Genomic DNA, 25,742 nt, shown 5'->3' with positions numbered 1-25,742 from the left:
TTGTAGACCTACTCATCTATAGTTTTGATAAAGGACTCTTAAAGCCAAATATACATGGCTGGAGGAAACATGGGCTGGGTGTCTGACCCTTTCTAAAGAAAGAACTGATAAGATAGTTTGTGAGTTCTCGTAGTCTTTAACATTAGTTGAATGTTAGGAATTTGACTGAAATAGGGGATTGTGCTTAAAAATGGTGCACCTAAATGGAGCAGGTGCACCAGAAACTGCTAGAAAGAAGAAGAACATTTTTATTTTCTGTGTAATTTTGTAAGGCTTTTTATCATATGTGTCTATTTGCAACTAGTGTTTGAAGGTAATTGTAATTTCAGCCACAGATGTTTGTAGGGTAAAAAAAAAAAGCCTCAATGCACATTAAATATTTAGATTCTTTTCAACCCCTTAGTGTCCGTTCCATAGTCAAGAAAGTATGTCATGTTTAGCCAAAGTATTTTCAGGAAACGTAAAGCAGGCAAACACACAAGAAACAAGAAAATAGTGGGTCAGTGTCCCCCTAGCCCCTTTTACAAATGAGCCTTCGATGTATTAATCATTGTGTACACACACACACACACATACACACACACAGACTTACACAGAAACTGTAACGCCCTACCCATGTATCAATACTACTCGAGATGAAGTTTGGAATTAGCAGGTAATGGGAACCTACCAACAGCTAAAATGGTACACTATAGTATTGTCTAATTATGACTCCTTGGCAGAACACGAGGCTTTTATCTGCAATCGGATAAGTTAATTGGCAGCAATTACCCAACCATTTACTCACAATGCAGATGTAGAAATTGTAGAACAGTGCCTGCACCTGGATATGCTCAAGAGTCGAGGATGTCAACTTCCCAGCACGCACACTCACCTGAAAACACACCTGAACAACGCTGAGGTAATCATCACCATTACACCCCCCCTCCCTCTGCCTCTCTCGTCTTCTGTTCGACTTCTATAACTCATCCAGTCATTATCCAGCATTTGATATTCACTCTCTTCTAGTCGATGTAACAGGTTGAGTTTCCCCTAATTGGGGCTGAATAATACTGAGGCGATTTACGAGCGTTTCCCCCCCTTGTGTCGCCACCGTTGCAGCACAGATTCTGGTTTCATCCCGCCAGTGGTTTTTGAAGGTATCATTTCTCTTGACTGGAAAAGGCCCCTGTTGAGTTGTCAGGCTCATTGCTCAAGGTGCGCCCTGGGTTTCAGGAGGGCCCGTGCTGACACATTCATAAATATGACACCTTGTTTTGTCCTTCTGGCGTCTTTTTGGTTGGTGATGGCCTTTGAATTGGAAACAGGTAAGCTAATAGGGCTGCGTCTGATGCATGGGAACCGTGGGCTTTGGGAGAAGGCAGGGTGGCCCCAGGCGACACATGACAGGCAGATAATGACTGTATAGCTGTCAAGTCAAGGATACCTGTCTGCCGGTAAATACAGATTTGCCTTTTTGACATCATTTTTCCACCTCCTGGAAGATCAACTGAATGCAGCTTTCAGACTATTTCAGACTAGCTATCAGACACATTCACACACACAGCACTCACACTCAAATACACATGCATGTTCCAGCACATACACACGAGCACATATATACATGCTGACAAACACACTCATACACACACACACACTCACAACTGCAAGCAGGAACAGGAACAAAGGCACTCTAAATGTATGCGCTTATAATTGTGATTTTCTGCACCGTCCAACGTTCCCACGTAATGCTGCATGTTTGGGAATGCATGGAGCGAGTTAATATGATTCTATTGTAGTCAGGCATGAAAGATAGAGAGAATGTGTGTGTATGTTTCTGCGTATACATGTACATGTGTGTGTGTGTCCATGCATGAGTGTGTGTGACTGGCAGGCCGGCTGAGGCCTGTGTTTTGCGCGTCGCCCCGGGGAATGCAGGTGAAAGCAATCTTGGTCCGTGAAAGCCGACGAGATGTGCCTTTCTGCACCCAGAGAGCTGGCGAGCTGATTTCTTTTTGATAGGCTCAAGCCCTGACACCAGCCCCCCCACCTCCACATCACTATCAAGCAAGGCCACGGCACTGGTCGTTCACATCTCGGCTATCTATTCGTTAGCTAGCTGTAATATATTCTATAGCAGTGTAACGCTATTCATACCCATAAACTGAGCATACACCATATACTTTCTATTTCTATCTTTCCCATAAACCACACCAATTTCTGTGGATACTTTTCTACACACAGCAAACACACACAAACAAGATATGTAATCTCTTTCACTCCCCCTGTCTCTCTCCACAGCTGCCCAGAAGCCAGAACAGCCAAACCGCTCAGTGCATGGCTGAAATGACGAAACGCAGCCTAAATATACCTCATTTGTTTACTATTCAGTTACATTCCCTGCATGCAGAATGATTGGGAGCAAATCATGTTGGGTTTTAATCGAGGGGTATTTATGGCTTGATGTGTGTGCTGGGATGGAGTGTGCATTAGGCCTAATCTCATAATAGACCAATTGTGTTAATTCTTCCTATGGATCCAGCACTGGCTGTAATACAAAACAAAAGTCACTCCAGTGAGCAATGGGTAGCTGTCCATGAGAACGTGAATGGAATTTATAGACTTATAGGGCATATTCTTATGGGACTTGATGATGAGGATTAATCTGATGAGGATTAATCTGTGTAGTATGTGGTACTCAAAGCAAAGCTTTGGATAATTGATTATTGTTGTAATCAAGCTCGGGGTATCATGACCAAATGTGTGGTCTGTGGGTACTGCATATTCAAACTGGTATTTTGGTAATCCAGTGTAGTCTGTTCCTTTTGTGGGCTGTGTGTTGTTGTGTAGCCTCTTGGGTACAACTCAAACCCCTCCCTAGTGCACACACACGCACAGACGTGAACGGTTATGGTCACACACATACAGATAGACGGAAAGGCACACACACACACACACACACACACACACACACACACAGAGTACGTCCCTAGGGGTGAAGAACACTGACACTTATGACAGTTTATTATACAGTGACATGGCCAGTGAGCTGGGCTAAACAGATTACAATCTGTCTGAATCCTGCCAGTATTCATACAGTTGCTAAAGATCCACTGGAATCCAAAAGTGTGACCAAAAACATGATGGTGTTTTTATCACTTTAAAAAGAAAAATATATGGTATATACTGTGTATTGTGTAAACCAGCATCTTTTTTAAATATTCTGGGCTGAGAATTATATTAGAAAACTAAGCTAAGCATACACATATGTCACTTATAAAGTAATTTATATGTAATATGCAAATTACATATGCAAAATGATTGCAAATCTTTTTGTTATGGTCAACTGACAAACTATTTTTAGTTTAAAACTTCTAAGAGAGGCTTTAATAGAGTTTATAAGAGAGACAACCTTGCACTCTTCTTTCTTACACCCATGGCAGTCAGTCACTCATCTTGCTGGCCAGCCAGTCAGACGATATCAACCTCTCTAGCCGGCCCGCTAGCTAAAATGGAAATGTGCGTTAGTGCCAGCAGTTGGAGACTGTTGGGGGACTTAGCCTTCATACTGTTGAGATAAAGTAGCAGGCCTAAGCCTTGCCTGGTGAAATGACATGTCCCCCCACCTTCCTGTTCCTGTACAATCGCCATAATATTGTGTTTCTATGCTGGGCCTGTAACCTTTGATTAAATTAGTCCAGTATTGCCTCGGTCCTTTTCTAAACTGTAGGCACTGGAGAGCTACTTAACGGACCCTGTCCCTCGGAGGGAAGAAACTGCTTGAGCTTACAAGTGTACGGCCACAGAAATATCAAACCCCTCTCACTCAAATCTCTCTCTTTCTATTCCTCTCTCTCTCCTTCTCCTTTCCCCCTCTTTCTCTCTACATTCACACCTTTTTGCCCTCTCTCCTTGTCTTTCTTGAAGTGTCTTTCCTCAACGTGTGTACATGTCTGTATGTGTGTGTGATGCAAGTCGATCCATCACGCTCTGTCACTTTCCAGGTGAGGCGTGTATTATAGGATGTCAAAGAAAGAGCAGCAAAATGACATTTTGTTGTTATTTTTCAAATCTATGAACTGCACAGTGAATGACAGCATAAATGAACAGATCAGAATTGCATTTTGTTCAAGGAAGCGGGATTAATGTGGGGAGAAAGCAAAAGAGACATGGCATTGGTCAAACGTCAATCAGGTGTAGGCCTCGGTTAAATGAAATGGCACTTGGCGTCCACATTCAGTGTGTTATTTACTGTACAGAGGCAGCAAACTTTTCCTCAGGGGCCCCATATTTTCCTTCCTGTTGTGTATGACTTAATAAATTATAACCGAGGCCTACAATGATTTTTCCATCCATCTAATCCCTTATGCCATCATAAAGCTTACAAGAAAATTTGAAAACTTTTGCTCTCTATTTTGTGCCATAAATCTAGCCTCATTTCATACTATAAAGCAAATTATGTATAAAATGACACACTGGTCCTTTAAGTTTGATTTACTTTTAATGGTGATGGCGCCCTCTATATTAGTGTTCTCTGGTGGTGTGAAATTCTGGTTTGAACTGACTCTGTCTGCAAGTGTCGCAGGGAACTATAGTTTGTAGTATTACTTCAATGGCCACACAGGTAGTTATCCAGCTAGGGATTGACATTATCAGCAGTTGCATAGCACCATCTGTGATTTGTGTTTTCCTTACATGTTAGGCAATCCATGATGTCATTCAAATCACAGAGTCACATTCTGAGGCTAGAACAACCTACTGCCCTGCTGGGCATTTCCAGTCACCACAACACGACCCATGATAGACCACTAATGCTATTTAGACTACCTGATTTGTATAATTTTAGGAATTTGCACAATACTGAGTTCGCAGAAGCCACCCAGCCATTGTTGAAATAACAGTTGGAGTCTAGTGAGAATCACTGCTAACATTAGCAAGCTAAGCTAACTTGCTTAAAATGTTTTGCTTGCTAGCTTCCACTTTCTGTGTGAAATACAAACTTTACCGAACAACTAGTCCTCGAAAATATTGAAGATAGTTTGTAATATCTATTTATCATATCATATGAGTATCTATTTGCAGAAATAGAATATAATATGCATTACTATGCTTTCATTAGTCATTAATCACCTGAATATTGGCATCGGGATGTTTTTATTACCTTAGAATGAGCTTTTTATATTTACAGACTCCACGGGCCACCTTCCAATCCACCATGTTGAACCACCATGTTTCTATAGTAGCCCAGAAGGAACAAACCAAACATTAGCTTTACAAAGGGGTGTTCGCATTTTTGTGCGTTTTGCAGCCACTGTAGTTTTTCCTTCGTGCTTCGAAAGGGAGAGTGAAGCGAGGGAGTTACAATGTGCAACTCCTTGTCACTAAATCCTACACACTGGACCTTTTGTGGTGGAAGTTTGACCGAATAAAGGAAAACCAGCAAAGAGAAATTTTCCTTTGTATATTTATTCAAACTTCTGGGCAGAAGGATCGACACCAGCAAAGCAACAGTCAGCGACTGCCGAGGAATCGATGCTGAGTGCCTTGCTACCAGGATTTTTAAATGCATAAGAACAAAGAGAGAACAAAGAGTCAATGATCATAAAGAATAAACATCAAAGAAAAAGTTAAGGGTATTCCCAAGTGAAGACATGTTCCTGTCAGAACAAAAAAGGATAAAAGTTTAGATGTTTCGGGCCTGGCTGTATTTCAACCGGAACAGGCTATGTTCCACCCTTACATTACACAGGTGTTTATTGTACTTCATTTAAGCCAAGTGCAGTCAGGCCATGACATGTGTTAGGCTGGACTATCATCGATGTTATGCCTCATTTGATTCATTTATAGTAATCGGGTCCGGTACATTTCAACAGGAAATAAAGTCAGTCATGCTGTCTTCAGAACAGTATAATACAGTAAAACACAGTTCATACAAAGGTTATTTATTAAATGATAATTTTTCCTCTACACCTTTAAATTTCTAACTGTACATAACTAACGTTATGTGGGGTTGTTGAAAAAGGGGAAAAATATTTTGAAAGTTGTAGGTCTCTACTTAAGTGCATTCTTAAAAACACCAGTGTGGGTATTTAATTTGATTTGATATAGTTTCAATCAAAATGTCACCATATGAATGGTTCACAAAGGTTTTAATATGGCAAATCCCCCATTCATAATTTGAAAACTAATACAGACACAAAATCAAATATCCTGCGTCAACCTACAACATGGCTTGCAGTTATCCTCTCCTGATTAACTTTGAGCTTTTTTTTTCTTTCCTGACCAGCAACAAAAGATTCCTCATATCTGTCATTGTGGTTACCTTCCCACAGTTATCTTGCTGATTATACCTATCCGGAGGCCAGTTGATACAGGAAGGAATCACTTGTCAAAAACCCTCTGAATGACTGTGCTGTGTGTGAAAAGGATGTGTGTTTGTGTGTGTACGTGTATGTGTAGTAAAAGTATGTGCATCTCTGATTATGTGTGTGTATGTGTCTGTGTAATTAAGGATGGTGTGTGAAATCTAAAACTCAAACAGGATGTGCAAATAAATGACTTGCAGCCAGTGTTGTTGTCTCCAAGTGAAATGAATCACCCTGTCAAACTATACTGGCTAATAATAACACATGGCTCTGAGTGGTGAGAGGATTCACTCATTTAAAGCGTGAGAAGGAAGAAAAATACGGAGGTGAATTACAAGTTAATCAGACAGTGAAACTGCAGTGCAGGATAACTCAGGGAGCGGTATATTCCAAAGTAAGGTCTCCACCATCTGAAAAGCGTGACATCGACTCTTGCAAAATGATTGATAGCACAACTGTCTTCAGCTGACATCCTCAGACATAATAATGTTACAGGCTGCATATCCAAGATTTCCCATTGAATGATAGACTTCAAGAAATTATCGCCTGCAACCTTGTATCTAGATTTTTTAAATAACTCTAAATAACCTTGGAAACCACTGAATGCATGCAAATTTTGATGCATCAAACATGCAGAACATGTGACGTCAAAGGGGAAAATCAACCATACTTCAGTCAACTACTGAAAGTTTTAAGGATGTAACATTTGCACATAGCATCAACCCTGTAAAGCACTGTACTGTCAGTCATGGCGCAACTCCAGCTACTGCTTGTGCTACGCAGGTGTGTGTACGTGTTTGTATACACTATGGGGACCTGGTAGAGTGAGATGGAGCACCACCCGCCTACAGATCCCTAATGGGAGGTCTACGCACCTGGGTCCACACACTCACACACACGCTGCTCCCACGTCATATTTCATGTCAGTGGGCATTTGATTGCAGACATGGGATACCACAACATGACAAGGTGGAGCAGGCTTTTTCTACAAGGTGACATCACAGCACACACTGTAAGGAGATCTGCTATGTGTGTGCATGAGTGTGTGTGTGTGTATGTGTCTTTGTCCGTGTGCATCTGTGTCTGTTTCCATGCCCACACTTTTCACACATGTCAACACACAAAAGCCACATGGGAGGCCATTGAGAGCTGCAGCAGCTGTGGAATATGTTATTCAAATGGTGTGTGACTGTTTGTGTGTGTGTGTATCATAGCATTAATATATGTGTGTGTGTGTGTGTGTGTGCACACATTATCATCTCTGCTTGTAGGAATAAACGGCACTGATGTGTCTCTGCAGGGAGCTTATAGAGAATCACTTACCTCTCTGCTCTTACCGTAGCGTAGCAATGAGTGACTCACTTCTCTCTACCTAGTATTAGGACAGGACAGGAAACATTAACTGGAATCACATAGCTGTTAAAATAATAATAATAATATATATATATATATAGTATAATAATACTGGTGGTTATGCCTCAGATAGTAAATAAAGGGGAGTGATGTGAAAAGTGGAGGAGCTGAAGATGGCCAGTGCCTTGAATCTTGAATTTTCCCCTACAAAACCTGAGCTTATGTACATTTAGTGACTACATCTTCTGAAATTATACCTTAAACTACTGAAAAAGATGAACTAACTTTGACATTCAATTAACTTGTACCATATTTCACAATTTCACATACTGGCAAATGCACAAACACCAGCACTGAAAAAAAAGATGAGTGGGATATTTTTTATTAGTTTTGCCAGTTAAAAGTAATTTCTGGCAGATGCATCCTTTTCAGCAGTTTATCCAACAACTTGTTTCAGGCCTTTTGGTTCTTGCCATAAGCATGTCCACTGTGTGTGTTTTCAGGCTGTAGTTTGTACCAGCCTGGCTTCCTTCCTGCTGAAATGAGATGTGTGTGTGCATGGGTTCCCACCACTCAGTGTGTGTATGTGTGTGTGTTTGTGTGTGTGCATGGTTGGCTCCCTAGCCTGTGTCTAGCCTTTGCGGCACGGGCCAGGGCTCTGCGGCTGCCCTGGGGCCACCATTGTCCCCGGTCTCCACAGCCCAGTGGCCACAGATGTTCCCCGTTTGATACCGTGCTCCTCACACATACTCCCCACTCCCCTAGATGTGTGGGTGGCCAAGCGGGGCACCCTGTTGCGTGTCACACTTGCACACCATTGGCCGCCTGATGCCTGCACGTGACACTGAAAGGGGGAAGCCATCGCGTCTACAGTTTTAATCCCGCCACCATGCATAATGGAACAGAAGTAGCCCCAAGTGGAGAAGGAAGCTTTGCATGAAGAGGTGTTCATAAAAGGATCATGGGAAAACGGGATGCACGAGGACAGAAGAAGAGCAGAAGCACACTGAGATGTTGTTCAAAGCACCTCGAGGAAAAGAGAAAGACTTTGGAAGACAACTGACATCTCTCCCCAGTTGTGCTTCCGTATCATGTGTTTGTGTGTGCACTGCATGTAATGCACAAGGAGGGATTGATCTGGTGGCTCAGTGAGACAAACAGGGCGTTCAAATTAACGACAGATGCAACGATGAATGTCAAGACACCTTGGCATCACAGCTGAAGAAAAAACCTTGCTCGTAGGGAAACATTAACACGCTTTCTTTCTAAGCAAAAATATACAACGCGTGCACATATAGAAATGTTTTCGTCTTCCATTATCTAAGTGAAAGTGAGTGAGCCTCTACTGTTCATGGTAAAAGCTTAGCTTATTTTCAATTATCTAGGGAAGATTTACTAAGTATATATGCTCTTTTTTCAGCAACGCCATGTATTATATTGTTGGCCACGAGTAGTTATGATGTTTCTGGGCAAAATTACGGATTATAACAGGTTTCTGCAAAATAAATACAAACTCTCAGAACCTTCCATTGCTATGACTAAATTAGAACATACATTTTCACTCTTCTGCAAAAAAAATACAGATAAGAGATGTATTGGTAATTATACAGTTCCTCCTGAGGCACATATGTTGTTTAAGTTTTACCTTATCTGTACAATCTTTTATCAGCCTGCTTGCTCACAAACTGAACTGTTTGTATTGGAGTTTCCGTTTTCCAGTTAAACAACTGACATACAGTATTTGCTGAGGCATCGTTATATGATTTTGTTTTTTTAAGCCTTTCTTTGAAAGTATAGACTTTGCAACAGGTCTTGGGAACATCACAAGGAAGGACAGGTGACTAGTTCAGTGATCCTGGGATGCAATATGCTTCACCGGTCATTTCTTTGTTTGAACATGACAGACGTGAAACATGGTACACCACTTTAGAATTAAACTGCATACCAGAAATAACTTTATGAGTGCCACTGTGTATACTCCAAAAGGCTCAAAATCTCCTGACAAATCTAGAGATGACTGATGTGTGAAAGCATATGTGGAAATATAGTTTATGGCTTTATGTTTAAAAGTCTGTTTGATGGAGCATTGCAAAAAAAATGCTGGTAGACTCACAGGTGTGACAGGTGATAAATGATGAATGGTTGTGCCTTACGCAATATGTGTTATCTGTTTGATTCATTGCCACATCGTTGGAAAGATAGTGAGTAAAGAAAACAGAGAAGTGGCCGTTTGAGAACGAGTTTGTGTTATGTGGAAAATGACAATGACATGAACATAGACAAACACAGAAAGAACAAGTTGGATAGAGAAGAAAGAACCGCCATTTTCTCCTGCTCCAAGACACAGCTCAGTCTTAATCAAAATCCCACACAGGAAGAACACTTGAGTAGCTTAATCAAAGATCAGCCTGCTCGGTATTAATAATAGAGCAGAGTGCTGAAATGGAGTTTTACTTATTCAAGACTGCACTTATTCGCCTCATATACCTTTAGAGTATATTAAGATCTGGGTGTGGCAGGAGGGGGGACTGATGCTAATAGGGCTGGTAGAGTCGTTACCTGTGTACATGTACAGCAGGAAACCTTCCAGCCATATACTAACTGCACTGTACATTGTAGCATGCTGCATAAAATTCAACCAAGGTTCCACCTGAAACTTTCAAGGTATGATTGGACAATGCTGTATCCTAGAAATTATGTTTATATTCATTTTTCGTCAGCATAATGACAAAATGCTAATGCTTGCAAAATGCAAATGTTGATATTGAACAGTAAAATGTTCAGTGACAACTTAGTTGGTTATGATTGTAAGATTTTGGTCTTGTCTTACTACAGAAAAGACTTGAAACATGAGATATGATGTGTTTATAAACATTTAACGCAAAGTGTCTTTGTTGACTCCGAATATGAATCCTGGTCCCCTTTGTCAAAGCCCTGTCCTTTGTGCTCCCACCATCCATTGCAATCAACTTCATTACAATTTGCAGTGTGGTACAAAAATATAGCACTTCCTAAAAAAAAGGATATTCCAGACAGCAATTATGTTTCTTCCTACATCGGAATTGGTACACAAATTAGTATGATATAAATGATCAAATTATCATATTATATGAACAACCTCTGTTCCTCAAGCCATGTAGAGCAATAAGAGGTCTAAACCAATAATCTGACATGCATACTGTGTAGTAGACTATGATAAACTGTCCCTGTAATCCCCTTTTCATGATGTAATAGTATGGGTGGCTTCACCTGTACTATATTAGAACTAGCAAAGTCGCTGTGTGGCTAATGTCACTAATATAAAAATTAGATGTTCCTGTATTGTCGTTCCATCTATATTCAAAATGGCTGAGAAGCTATTGGTACATGGCTTGCATGTGGGCGGGTCCTCTAGCGGGCAAGCATGAAATATTTGTGGCAATAAAACTGCAGGAAGTAGCTGTCACAATGATTGACAGTGTTATTTTCTCACCTGTTTTGGTACTGTAGCTGGCTAAAAGTAGCTGTTTTCACACACTCTTCCAAATGCATAACTGCTATCAGATTATCTGTATATCTAAACCCCCACCCCAGTCCTAATTCCCTACACCCACCTCTCAACTGCTCTGGGAGAGAACAGAGGACACCTCGCAACATCACACCTGCCTTCCCCAAGGGCAACAAGGCTTGGGAAAATATCTGAGCTGGGCTTGACTTTCTCTCTCTTGGCTCTCTCCTTCCCCAGCTTGCTACTCTAGAGGTGTTTTTGGAATGCGATGAAGGAGGACAACCCCAGCATCCTGTAAAATACTGTGTTTTAATGATCTCATGACTAATTTTTGCAGCGAAGAGTCTGACAAAAGTATTGGATGTTCAAAATAACAGACTTGCCCTCCAAGTTGTTGCTTTAAGAGGATGACCTACATCTTGTCTGGGTCAAACAGAAACACTTTGTATATATAGCTTGCTTTGTTTCAAATCAAAACAGGGTTTTCTAGGTGTTTTTACGATAATCTTCCAGACATGGCTCTAAGATATAACAGTCTTATTTTAAATCATAAGTCTGCATTTTCCTTGAAGGTTATTTTCAATAACTTGAAGTTGTGAACATGAGGCTTTACCTCTTAAGGCCTATAATTCCATTGAGACAAAAGGCAAAATGGAGGAATTTAGAGGAAATCAAATATCGTCTATAAAGCCATGTCTGGTCATGTCACTTCAGGACTCAGATCTAGCGAGCTAAAGACAAAACATGCAGGCGTTACATAGGATTATTGAAGAGAACCTGAGCAGACAATAGCTTGTACAGATACAGTGGGACAGAGATTCGTGCAGTGACAGCAACAATGGACATGTGTGGCGTGGAGATAGGCAGGCATCAGCTAATTAGCTCAGTGGGAACACACTATTGTCTAGGGTTTGGGACAACTACACTTCAATCGCACCTCACTTGTAGATTGGTACACAGCAGAACGGGTTCGATGTGGCTGGGCTATTGTTGAGCTAAATGCTATTAACTTTTAAGCCGAGCGACACATAAAAGTGAAGCTGGTGTAAATTACAATTCCCCTGCACATAATCCACTTGCTGATGGAAGACATTACAGCGGCCTTGTGTCTTGACAACAGATTACGGCGGCGGCTTTACCCTACCCCGCTTGCAAACAGGAGAAGCCATGGGATTTCTGTTTTTATCCGCCCCATCCCTTCTTCATCTTCTTTCTCTCCCTCCCTCTGTAACTCCCTCCTTTTCTGTCCTCCCGTTCTCCCATTGATCTCACACTAGTATTCAGTATCTGCCAATGGTGCATGCCTGCAGGGGGGCCACCAAATCCATTATCAGGTAGGACAACAGTTTCCACACTGTTTCACTCACACTGTATACTATGAGGCAAGGAGGGAGGAGAGATGGGGGGGAACTGAGGTCTGCAATAGCTTTTTAAACCAGATTATGGGCCAATGAAAATATAAATTACAAACAACTGTTAAAAAAGATGTGTGTATTTTACACCACTTTTGTTTTAGTGGGATCCTGTATACAGGGAACATATCTTAAAGCTCACAGATAGCCGACAGGGATTTATATACAGCCTCTATCTGTACCATATTTTCAGGCTTAAGTTAATTACTAGTGTGGCATAGAGTAATATATTATCAAGTGAGTATATTTTTTGCATTCCAATAACAAGATATTATAAGACACAGCTCATATTTGAGAGTTCTTGATAACTTGTTGTATTGGGATGAAACAAGGCAAATGATACAAACAGTCCATGGCTTAATTGCTTTAGTTTATTCTGTCCAGGTGTGTGTGTCAGGAAGACAAGCCATACCTCTGCTAATCTCAAGAAACATCTCTTCACCCAGGCGGAAAGCTACATCATAGCTGCAATGGGTTGTGCTTGTCGAGACTGGTCAGATACTGGGAACACTGAAACACCACTGGAAACTGGCAACATTTACTAGATTACACACACACAGAGGCAAACTGTGGACTAACCAAGGGGCCAATGTAGCAGTAGTGATGGCCAGTGTGCCAGTCTGAGCATGAGTGTGTCTAATTCCCAGCTAATGCCTTCTACCCCCCAGGTCCACTGTCCTTGGCTGCCTGCCACTCTCTCAGTACTCACTATGCTCCTTTAAAAGCCTTTCAAGGAAAAGGACAGGGGCATAAAGCGAGATAAAAAACAGATGGAAAGAGAAAGACACAAGACCACTCTTTTGTCAATATAGATATGAGACAGGTATATTATCTGAGCAATGTATGAGGCAAGGGGCAATACTGCTTCAGGAGGTGATTGCAGAAAAAACAACGTGGTAGTTGAAAGGGAAGCCAAAAGGAAATCAAATATTTTGAATGCATGAGAAGCAGTTTTCTCTTAACCAATACAGTATCTGATTTGGAACAGTCTTAGCAGGTAAATTGAGTTAAAACATCTCTGTCATAAAATACAAGGTGAGGTCTAACCTGAATTTTAGCACCTGACCCCTAACCCTTGACCTCTTTGTCCATTCATCTCCTCTCTCTCTCTTTAATAACCAACATACCACATCAATGTATTAATGAATCTTTACGAAATAATTTCCCCTTGCTCTGCACCTAACTATTTATTTGCTCAAGTTGCAGGTAGGTTGAGTGCATATATGTACATACTAATATTAATTAAAATGAAATAGTATGTGTATGTATGCTCTGCAGATGTGTACCAATAAGGCTTTTGGGGCCTGTGGCTTAGTGACATTGTGCTGGAGGCTTCCCCTTTTGAAACCTGATGCCTGAAGCAGAAGCTTACAGATAGTTGGGTTGGGTCAGCCTGGGGGTGTATTGCTGGCTATGGCGGTGTGAACAAACCAGTCAGGCCTGTGTGACTTGTTGTGTTTTGCTGTGGGATTACCTGGCTTCTTTACTCCTAACTCTCCCTCTCATATGTTCCCCCCTTCTGTCCGGAAGGAAAAAAGAATGAGCTTGCACACACATGCATATGCACAGGATATATCTGTTCACATATACTGTACATACACACACAAATAAACACACAATCCAAATGATATATTATTTTGCTTGTATCTGGCCTGGTGTTAACAAGGCGTGTCCAGGAGCACACCTATCAAAGTGTGTCATCTACGGCACCCAAGGCCCTTTTGAATGCATCTCTCTTCTCCCTCTTTTTCTCTGGTTTTGTTCTCTCGAGGAATCCAGAATAAATATGCCCTCCACACTATCTGAAACATATTGTCATCACATTAACCCCCCAGATATGCATTTCAAGCAAAGAACCACAGGCATTTTTTTAGGAGATGCCAAAACATAAATGCTGCGCTCCAGGTAATGGAATAAGAGGGATATATTTAGGGCAGTGAGATCCTCAGTGGAATTTTAACACTTGACTCATTCATTTTCCTCATTTTTTCATCTAATTTGAATGTGTGTTATCAACTATTTGGTTCTAGGTTGCCTAAAAACACAGGCCATCTACAGACAAGTGTTTTGTTTTTGAAAGAGTGAGGCTAATTTAACCATGATAAACACTGTTGGGGAAAAGATTCACACTCTTCACTGTGTGAGAACTCTAACACACCACATATTCCAACAATCTAATATTAGTGTGTAATGTTGAACTAATAATGCCATGTTTATTGTTTGTTGTTACAACATAGTATTAGTAAAAACACAGCTAAAGAAAAGTAAAAGAAATGTAAGCATTTTTTCACCTAATTTATGTAATAAGAAGTTGAAACCTATTGTGACAGAGGTGTTGACTGACCAACAAACTATGCTGATCTAACAAACTGTAACAGCTATTTTTATGATATTATGAATATTGTCCATGAGTGGAATTATGATAATTCTGGAAAAATTGGAATGATATCAAAATTCATTCACAATCATTATACTAAGATCCCTGGGCATAAGTCATGTCTTGGAGATAAAATACTTGAGTGTTATATTTAAAGGTTAGTGGCCATGGGTGTTCATGTGCATGCCTTTGCATGTGTGTTCTTATGTGTATATACTATATGAATTTAATTGAATATGTGCAAATGTCTGCTCACATGCACATATCAGGAAGGACAGATGAGGATGACAGATGTGAGTGTATTCGTGCATGGGTGTATGGGGGGGAGGATTTGTGTGTGCATGATGGAAAAACGTCGAATAGACATGGGAGCACAATGACTGCTCTTTGAGTTTCATCCTTCTCCCCATCACTGCCTTCATCCCTCCATCCCCCACTTTCCTAAAGGCACAAACTCTGCCAGTTGTCACCTTAGAGTATTGCAGGCCCGGCTGAAGCACTCCACTCCTCGGGAGGAGAATGTCAGCCCAGGCTCGGGGCAGTTTTGACAAACAGAGTATATATTGATACATGATAAAGTATGCTAGAAATCACCCGACTGCTGAGGGCTACTATAGTTTTAATATCATCATTTGAATTAACAAGCATTCTGTGGAGAAATAATGAGCTTTCATTATTCAGAACATCATCCTTACCCCGGCGGAGACTTGCAGGGCTATTAGTGCTTGAGAACTTAATGAAAAGAAGATAAAGAAGGTTTGAGATAAAAGTTTGAATGGCCACACTCGGTAACCAGAGTTAAAATTTAATGCGGCCCCAGTGGATGACGGATGAGCTTCTTATCTGGGGCCTGGGGAACGGGTAGACAGGGGATCCACTTTGGAAGGTGCCATTCTGGGGAAGGTGAAGAATGTGCACCCCTACTGCTTTCTCTGACAGGCCCAGTGTGGTGTACCAACCCGGGTGGACCCCCCACCTCTTACCCCCACCTCACTACTCAGTGATTCATGCGAACCCATAGATAGCTGTATGTCCCCTATTCTGAAGGAGCACTTTAGATTTAGGACCAAAAACATTTTTGCTTTGCCAAAATGATATCACATTAAATTAACTTGGATTTGATTGCAAAATATGTCTGACTATCATTGTGCCCAAAGTTAAGTCTGCTTCACTTCCCTTCTGTAAGCTATGGCTACAGTGTATTACATAATTAATGATTAGTTATCAACAAGAAAAGATAATTGATGCCCATAGGAGTTGGTAGTTTAAGTGAAGACAGATCAGCAAGGGCTATAAAACAAAGTAAAATATTTCGGAAAAATGTAAAAATCTTCTCATCTGTTCTATTTCATTTTTCACAACTACAATCTCATTAATACATGCAAGACTGCCTTAGGATAAAATCTCTTCATTCAGCCAACCCTGTGGTGACGCCTTTTCTCCAAAACAAGTATTGTGTGCTTCATTCTTTCAGTGTGCTTTTGCTGCAGCTTATTACATAACTGACATAATTTGTCAAGAGATAGAAAACAAATGAAGCCCAAAATATTTTTTATTTTACCCAAAGCCATGTTAATAAGAATGATGAGTAATCCTGCAAAGTGTATTATTACAAATTTGACAACTATCTGGAGGATGATCTGTTGGGAAACATACAGATGCAACAGTGCAGTAACACACTCGTAAACACACAATACACATTGAGAAATACACACACACAGGAAAAAAAAGACAGCAGCAACCACTCCTGGAGTCCCTCCGCTTGATGCTGTGTTTGTCCCAAGGGCCTTAAGGGAAGTATGTTTGCTTGCTGAACCATTGTGAAGTCTCCAACAGACATGTCTAGCTTGCTGCTGCGCTGTGCTGTGCTGTTCTCTGCTGGAGGAGATCTCTGTGAATGGGAGGGGAATGCATTGATTTGATGAATGAGTGCATATTTGTGGGAGTACTGGTGGCCAATGTGCAGTCTGGTGCGAGGAGTTATTTTTGTGGCTAGAACTTGACAACAAAGCCTTTAGCTCTAAGCGCAGACTGCAAGAATCGCAGCTCACTGAAAGGCTAACACAGATGTTATTTTCTCACATTGTCTTTATCTTGAGGACAAGAGTCTCTTAGTCTCTTCTAACATTTTGCATGTATTATGCAATTTAATTCAAGTTTTTAAATATATTGATCTAACTGTTCATTAAAAATTATGACATCATCTGCATAAAGAGAAGCCTTTTACACTGTGTGCTGATAATTTAGTCAGATTTCACTGTTGGATTACAAAATGTAATGCTAAAGCCTAAACATTTGACGTCTTTGAAGTCTCAAAGAATGAATTAAATGCAGTGTGTAAACCCGATATCCGAGTTTGATTTTTACAGCATCTTCCCATAAGCTGAAGTGACTGAACCCAAAGTATTTCAGGCTGTGTTTCCATTTAGTAGTGTGTTGCACCTTGTCCCATTCCCATACATCAAGAAATGTACATATGCTGCCAATGTGCTCTTCAGTTTATAAAACTCTTAAGTTGGCCAATATAATCTTTTTAAAATAACCAATTAATACTTCTACTAGGACAATAAAGTTTGACATCAAACCCAGGTGTTTTATGGAAAAAAGTAAATATCATTTGACTGCATTTTACTTCACAAGTTTTACTATTCGTAGCCATGATGTGGTTCGTACTTCAAAGAAACTGCTTAATTTTTTAAGTTCCCATAAAGGTTCCTTATCCATAATGGCAACTCCATTTATGGTGGCTATATAACTTTAATTAAACACACCCATGTGTTGGCTGCTACAAGCACTTAACACGGAACAGCAACAATATGACCTGGTAAAAGACATGTGAGGGAGAAGCGGGAGGCTGGGACCTCTCTAGGGTTTCATTGGTTAGCTGGTTTCCCAAAAACACTGGAGCAGTGTGAGTATTTAAAGGTTAATGCTAGTCAAATTTGGAATCCAAAGGTTTTTTTATGTGGTTTTTGGCTTCTCTAAACAGCCAAGACTATTTAGTCAGAAATACCAGTGAGTTTATGAATCCATATGTTATTCCAATGGCTTTTGGTTTTCCTAACACTGAATCACTCAGAGCATTCAAAGTTTAAACTTCAATTCTGAGATTTTACACTTTTGCTGGAACAAGGGGAGAAATTTTAAGTTAACTGAAACTTGAAAAGTGCAACTATAGTTTTTGTGACAACAAACATCTTTCCCCCAACACCTGTTGTACAGGCAATGTATTTTTGACAGCCATTTGCCAAACTTTCATAGCCAGAGTGCTATACCACATCACAATACCACAATGGCACCAAAATGTAAGGGATTATACAGTATACTTCGCTTCACTTCTGTACATTTTGTCAATAGTTTCTGGTATTCAGACGTTCATTAATACCCTTCGGTGCTGAAACTTCCAAACCCTACTGCAATAAAAACAGTTTCACAAGGGTTAAATGTGACACAAAACAGCAGACTTGTATTAAACGTATTCAGTAATCTAAAGGAATTTATAGGGGGCAAAATACTGCAACATTTACAGATTATCTCAGCCTCTTTAATTCAGTTCTATTGCATCATTTTTATGGGACGGAGCCGGGATAGCCAGAGGGTAAGACTGGGGGATGGAGAGGAGTGTGGTATAAGTCCTGTGCAAGTATTCACATGCCCAGAAAGCAGGCAAGCACCATAAAACATGGCTCTCTAATCATTTCAATACAGCACCCAGGCAGGCAGGAGGGTGGCTTGATGCACACAAACAGACACATGCATGACAACAGGTGTTATTCATGGAACCTGAAGGGACACTGTGAAAACATGAGATAAGATAAAAAAGAAGGGGTGGAAGGAAGCCAAAGAGCAAGAAAGAGAATAAGTTTATGTTCTGATCCACCAGAGAGAGTCTGGGAGACAGAGTGATGTAACAGCATCACACATCAGAGACCAATGAGAAGAAGGTAGTGTGTTTTTACAAGGTGAGTGTGCCTGAGACGTGGAGACACCTCATTTAGATAACTGGAGTAGTGAGCTGCTGTCATCTCAAGGGGAATCTTGCTCCTAATTTCCCCTGGAATCACAAACAGCTGTTGTTTAAACTAGATCACATCACTGTCACATGGCTGCGGGGGCCTGGAGTAGCTCTGCCTCTACTCCCGACCGTCACCACCCGATAGCCATTTTTAATGCTGATCCCTTTCAGGTATTTTAATGTTACTGCCGCCTCGTGAGACAGTGGGGGTGTAAAACGTTGCAGAGGGAAATCTGAGAATGAGAAATATGTATTTCTTTAATAATCTCTGACCTGAGCCCAAAAGGACACATAAGCCTGCAGTCCGAGTCCTACTAATAAAGATGGGATCTGTTTTGTCGTCTCTATTCTTTTTCTTCTTCCTTCCTGGCCCAAGATGTATGGGCCCGTCTCTCTCCTTTCTTTCCCAGGATCCCACGCTCGTGCCATGTGTTGTTGCTGATCACAAACATATGGTTTAATTTCTGCAGACGGCGGCCAGACATAACAGCAAACACGGTCAGACAAACGGTGAGATTTTTTTGTCTACATTTTTATCTTTGACATTCCTTTTTTAAGGATGTAACCTAAACTATTATTTTATACCTATTATTTTATTTCATAATAAAGTTACTTTTGTTTGTACTTGTACTCGTAATTTTGTGAACACCTATCATATAGTCAATTCTCTTCTCTCTGCAGATGCTGACCAATCTGTGACAAGTAGTGTTATATGTTGTAAAGATTGGAAAGCCCATTTAGGTAAATTTGTGGTGTTTGATATTGGGCCATATACATGAAACTGCCTTGACTTTTGCTGACTGCCAGAATATAGGGAGGTGATGTATGACTTTTTCTTTTACCTCAAAGGATTAATATGATGGTGGCCCTATTACAGCTTCAAAGATAATCAAATGTCATTCTTTCAGTTAACTTCCACTGCACATTGAAAATATAGTTCCTGTGGAGATCTGTGTACCTTACCTCAGCTAAGTAACAGTAACCGTTCTAACAACTGTGTCCTCTAAATAATACTCCACATAATTAGGGTGTACTCTAGCTCGCCTAAAGGCTTTACTGGAAGCATGGCTTGTATTTACACATCTGACAGTTGAGAGAGAGCAAGACAGATGCAGAGAGACAGAAAAAATGCCAGTGTGTGTGTGAGACAGAGAAAGAGAGAGAGAGAGAGATATGACAGCACACTTGGAGTGATTCTCTGTACACCACGCTTCAGAAGATAGACACGAGTGTAAAGAAGCAGAAATGCAAATGAGCGTGTCCATCCATCTAAGGCTGTACTCAAAGCTTTTACACGTGTGAACTTTAAATACCACCCACCCAGCTCTTTACCATTGCCCGTCTGTCAGTGCTTGTCTTAAGAAAGGGCAGCGGACTGAACTCTTTAGTCATTGATTATGTGATTATACTGGTTTAGTGCGTAACTATGCCATTCTGCAGCAAGTCTCATGAGGAGTTCTTTTCCAGGACTGTGATGGACTGTGTGTGGGTTAGTGTGAGTGGGTGGGTTGTTTTTCATGTTTGTATGTTTGATCAGCTCGTATTTATTACACATATGTAGTAACTCATCATTACTGTGAGACAGGATCGTTGACATTTACCCACTTTCTATATAGAGTATATAGAGACTATAATGCGTTTTATTCTGCAAACACAACAACTTATATTTTCTCCAGGATTATTTTGGAAGGATTTCCATCTTAGAATCTCAACCCCTGAACTGAAAAACACTGCTGTTGTGTGTTGCTCATCGCCTTCCTATTGTGTGGGATCTCCCTGCTGTGCTGATCACAAAGTAAGAGACAAATCATCAGGTGAGTCAGAGGGAGCAGCGTTCCTTCATCAACAGTTCCACTGTGTGCCTAAGAGTTACCACACAGTAAGACCCACATAAGTGTAACACACACACACACACACTCTGCAGGTGTGCCATAAATTAAGTGCATGAGTAACTGTCTAGAAGAAGGGGAGAAAAAAAGCGGTCCAAAGAGACATAAAATGCCAGCACACACTCATAAACAGATGTCTGAAGGTCTCTCTCACACATACACACCTACATTCTTATGCAGCAGTGTGTTATGTTTTTATGTGTGAGTGTGTATAGGTGTGTGTGTGTGTGTGTGTTTATGTATGTACTGTACAGTAAAATGATTTGCAGCATTATATAGGTTTATACAAAGATATTGTGTTCCCAGCCACTGTTGTTAGGAAAGTAAGTATGTATGTGTAAGTATGACACAAAATGTGGTTAATCCATTATTCAGTTTTATTTTAAGACCACCCAGAATTGCATACAGTTTGTGGTATATATTTATCTAGGCCACTATTTACCATGACACGGCACACTGGGGACAAATGCAGTTGATTAAAGAAGATGTTTTTTATTCAGTTCTCCCTCCTCAGTGTTCAGCATTTCGTTTTTTAAAGCCTTACTCACCTGTTCATTGCATGCATGGTAGGCTATTTGTGCACTTTTAAGTAGTCGAGAGCGTGCATGCAGCACATGACTTTGTTCTCAGAAGGCTTGTCTATGCCAGTTACACAGAAATAATTCAAAAAATGGCTTCCCGGTTGCAGTCACTGTGGAATGTGGCAGAAGGCAGTGGCAACTTGACAGTCTGGTTCTGCTTCGGTGTGTGACAAGCCAGACCAAAAGGTCACAGACTTCAAAGCCTGGAAGCAGCTTCAAAACAGAGCTCCGCACCTCTGACAGCTACATAATATTTGTCTAAGTGTGTGTATACCTGAGTTTGTGTGTATGTTTGTGAGTTATGAGAAGGGGAAATTTTGAATTGTGGGTTTTAATGAAAGCCTGCCAAAAAGAACAGTGGCCTTGTCTTGATGGGTCAACAGTGAAAACGCTTTGATAATTATGTGTTACTGTAAGGTAGGTGGTTAGTGAAGCAGTTTTTCCGTCATATGAGCAGTCATTTTGTTGCTGCCCCAATTTTTGTGTGTGCATATTTGATTTTGGAACAAAGTTGAGAGGAAGAAAGAATGAGAACTGTGGAACTTGACATTCAGTGACCTACTGCAGGTTTGGCATGCACTTGCTCTTGGGAGTCAAAGGAATGTGAATCTGTGAATGTGCGTGGGTTTGTGTACGTAAATACTCATAGCTACAGCCAAGGAAGCTATTCTTTACAGACAGATGAAATCAATACACAGACATCAGTACTGACTCGCTTTGTCTCAAAACTCTGCAAAGTCACATTTAACTTGGGTGCTCACTTTATTTTCGAGGACTCTGAGAAATTAATTTGTAAGCCTGACACAAATAAACAGCTCATGCATAAATATGCCCATAACTTTAAGACAAAAGGAGAACAGCTCTATCTTCGTTGCAAGGGGGGATTTCTTTCCTTATCAAAGCAACACAGGGCAAGATTAAAGAGTCAAAATCCTCCCCACGTGTGTGTTGTGTGTGTGTATTCGCTCCTGCATGCCTGCCCCCGGACGTTCTCTCTCCTTCTCCTCCCTCCCGCTCGTCACTCTCCCTGTAGCATTAGGAGCTAGCTGCCAGGCTCTCCTCTTTAGCATCCATCCATCCCTCCATCCTTACCCCTGGAGGAGTCTGCATTAATCAGTCCTTTTCGAAGGAGGTCCTGCTACAGTAGCTGTTGTGTTTCCTCCCATTTGTTACAATGCAGATGTGGCCTACAGTGAAGCCACATCAATCCTTATACAGTGGAATTACACGTCCAATCAATAACATTCAATAACAACAGGCCATTTCCCCATCGGCCTGTCCACTCTTTCATCCCACCCACTGACAATGGCCTCTAGTTTGTGTGCGTACTGCATAGGTTATAGATTACACTGGGAAAATAACCAAAAATACTCAAAGCAAAGCACTTTTTTGGACTATTTTATGGTTGTGGGGAAATTTGAATCAGCACAAACTTAATGTTCTTCTTAAGAAAAAATCAATATGAAACATCAATATATATGTCATTTTTCTGGGCCCAATAGAACAAAATACTGTTATTTATCTGTACGGGAGATTTAGTAGAGAGATGAAATAAACAAAAAGCAGAAAACCTGTATAAAATGACCTCTGCCTAGCACCTTGGCTACAATAGGTAATTCAAATTAAATTTCAAAAAGGGAAATGACAGCTACCTGCAACAATGGTTCAGTTTGAAAAATATTTCTGCTCCACCCTGCAAAGATAATAAGCTCCCGTAGGTACCAAAATGTTTGAAAAGTCAACTTTATATGACATAAGCTTAAAATTGAAGCAGCAACCACTGAAAGTTAATAACATTTTGGGTCGTGTTCTTTATTTTCTTCTAGTGTTGTTTCCCATAGCAACAGGTAAAATGCAAGAAGGTCATTATTTGGATTTTAGATAGTAGTTTTGTTCCGTAGTAGTCAGTGACTATGAAATATGCCCAGTGTAGCATTCAGCATATGTAGCCTGACTAAATATATGTGTAACTAAGTACATTTAGTCTTTTTTAAAGATGAAATGCAGTATTTTAACAGTCATCATTAAGCCGTTTATGGTGCAGCGAAAATATACATACATACATAACAGTGATACTAAGTCTGTCCCTTGACTGAGTGTATTTCTGACAAATTATTAAATCATGAAATTGAAGTGAGTGGCAGACTGGAAAAAAAACTTTAAAAGGGGTTGCAAACATATAATAAATATTTTTTGAAAATCAAAATGTTGATTTACTTCAGCTGTAGGTAGCAGAACCACATACACAAGAGTTTGACTGAATTCCATCTCAGAATTAGCGTTCAGTTTGAACTCAACTCATCAAAATAAACATATAAAATCCTTTATAATATTGCCCTGATATGTAAATTTACAAGCTTTCTAATGCTAGCCTTCTACTCTCTGCTACACTGGGTCCAAATCAAGCTGTCAGTGAGCGTGCCAATGTGTCCAGAGGGCGTCACCACACATACGGTACAGAGCTACGAACAGACACCACTTCATGCAGCGGGTTTACAGTTGCTGCCAAAGGCCAAAGAGGAGAGAAGCAGGGAGGGTACGTGGAGAGAAAAGACGTGCATGAAGAGATGCAAAGAGGAGGTGAGGAAAAGAGAAAGGGAAAAGTGAAAGCGGGAATGGATGCAGAGAAGAGAAGGAGAAAGAGAAAGGATGAGAGAGTAGGTGGAAGATGGCATGAGGGCAGCATGCAGATTGCCCAGGACCTGACTGGCATATTCTTGGATGGCTCACAGACGGAGAAAGAGAGAGAGAAGGGAGGGGTTGGGGAGCTGGGGAAAGTTAGGGCCCTCAGGATGTTCTGTCCCACTGCCAGCCCCAGAAGTGTGGCTGGGAGATAGCAGGCCCACGTGCAGTGGTGCACCAGACACACAAACATACACACACATGCACGGACAGTGACAATGAGGATGGAGCAATACATGGATCAAGATGGATAAGAGAAATTGTTCTGAAAAGATAGGGAATATACTGTAGGTATACAAATACCAACAGATACTGGATCAAGAAATTGAAGGGAGAGTTTTTTCAGTCTGCTTGCATAAAAACTCAGTGTAACATTATTTATGTAAGGTGAGCTGCTTAATTTCCAGCCATTACTCAGAATCTGGTAAACCCAAATTACATCTTTTCACAGAGACCAATATGTAGCTGCATCTTCAGTCAGGTCAGCTGCCTTTGTCTGCTTTACTTTCTCCTTCTGTATCCTCCACTCTCATTGGCAATGTAGAGTGGTGGAGCTTGAGGCCATGTGTGCAGGTTTGGGCCAATTATAGGGATTCTCATCAGTGCTGGGCTGCCTTTTTGCTGCGGGCTCACAGCATACAGACCAGCCGAGGGTCCACAAGGGTCAACCCTGTACCCCTCACATCTCGAAATGAGTGTACCTGGGAGATACAGTACTGCTGCTTTGGCAGATCTGATATATATAAATAAAAAAAGAAAAATAGAAAAAAGAATATTATGCTCTTTGTAAAATATGTTATTACTTTGCAACATAGGAAAAACTGTTTTATTAGAATTCAATTAGTGACTAAGGCTGAAAATAGAATTTCTTTAGCTGATACAGCTAAATACAGTTAATAAAGTTGATTGATATCAATTACAGGCTTTGTGAAACTGGACTGTTGACCTGTTAAACAAAACAAATCTGAAATCTAAAATCTAAAATAACTGAAAAGTGAATACATTTATATTCATGAACACTAACTGGAAACATGGAAAACAGGACCAGAAAAAAAAAGAAACAGGTGGTAGTTTTAAAACTATGAATCTTAACCAGCAAACTCTGTTAAATTTGACAGTTAAGCATTTCCAAGAGGTTTTAAGATGTTCATATATTAAAGTTGTATATACAGTACCTAGATCAGAATAATAATTTGTGAAAAACATCAGCTCCCTCTGTCTCTCCTTGTGCTCCAAATGGCATATCCATGAATCCAACCAAAAAGAAACTTAACAGGTCGTCAAATACCAACGCTGGGAATGAGACTTAACAATCAATTATCTTAAAGCCACCAACCCAAAGTGGTGGGTGTCTTTCTTGGCTCTGATTGGTCATTTTCTTTTGGGTACAGTGGATTCTAGCAAATGCCATTAGAAGCACTATGAAGAACCAGAGGAACCAGATTTATTTTTTAGATTATCTGTTTTATTTACCACTGTCAGGATATAGTGAAAGTTATTTTTATAAAAGTTACCTACTGCAGCTTTAACTGTACGCCCACATCTACAAATGACATACTGTACATAAATAGACCTAAGCCCACAAGCACATCCGGATTTCCA

The 25,742-nt window shown here is 40.6% G+C and overlaps 1 protein-coding gene across 1 annotated transcript in view; it reads left to right on the top strand.

Annotated features, from left to right (window-relative positions):
* The first annotated feature begins 24,073 nt into the window (after positions 1-24,073).
* Positions 24,074-25,742, top strand: part of ofcc1 (orofacial cleft 1 candidate 1) — a 106,293-nt gene continuing 104,624 nt past the window's right edge. The window contains 1 exon segment of the mRNA XM_035656580.1: positions 24,074-24,278. Coding sequence (XP_035512473.1) covers positions 24,074-24,278 — 205 coding nt within the window.

Source organism: Morone saxatilis, unplaced genomic scaffold, assembly GCF_004916995.1.
Source record: "Morone saxatilis isolate NCDOM2014 unplaced genomic scaffold, NCSU_SB_2.0 Contig0, whole genome shotgun sequence".
Classification (NCBI taxonomy): Eukaryota; Metazoa; Chordata; class Actinopteri; family Moronidae; genus Morone; species Morone saxatilis.
Note: the sequence above shows the minus strand (reverse complement) of the source record. Positions and strands in the feature narration are given on the sequence as shown.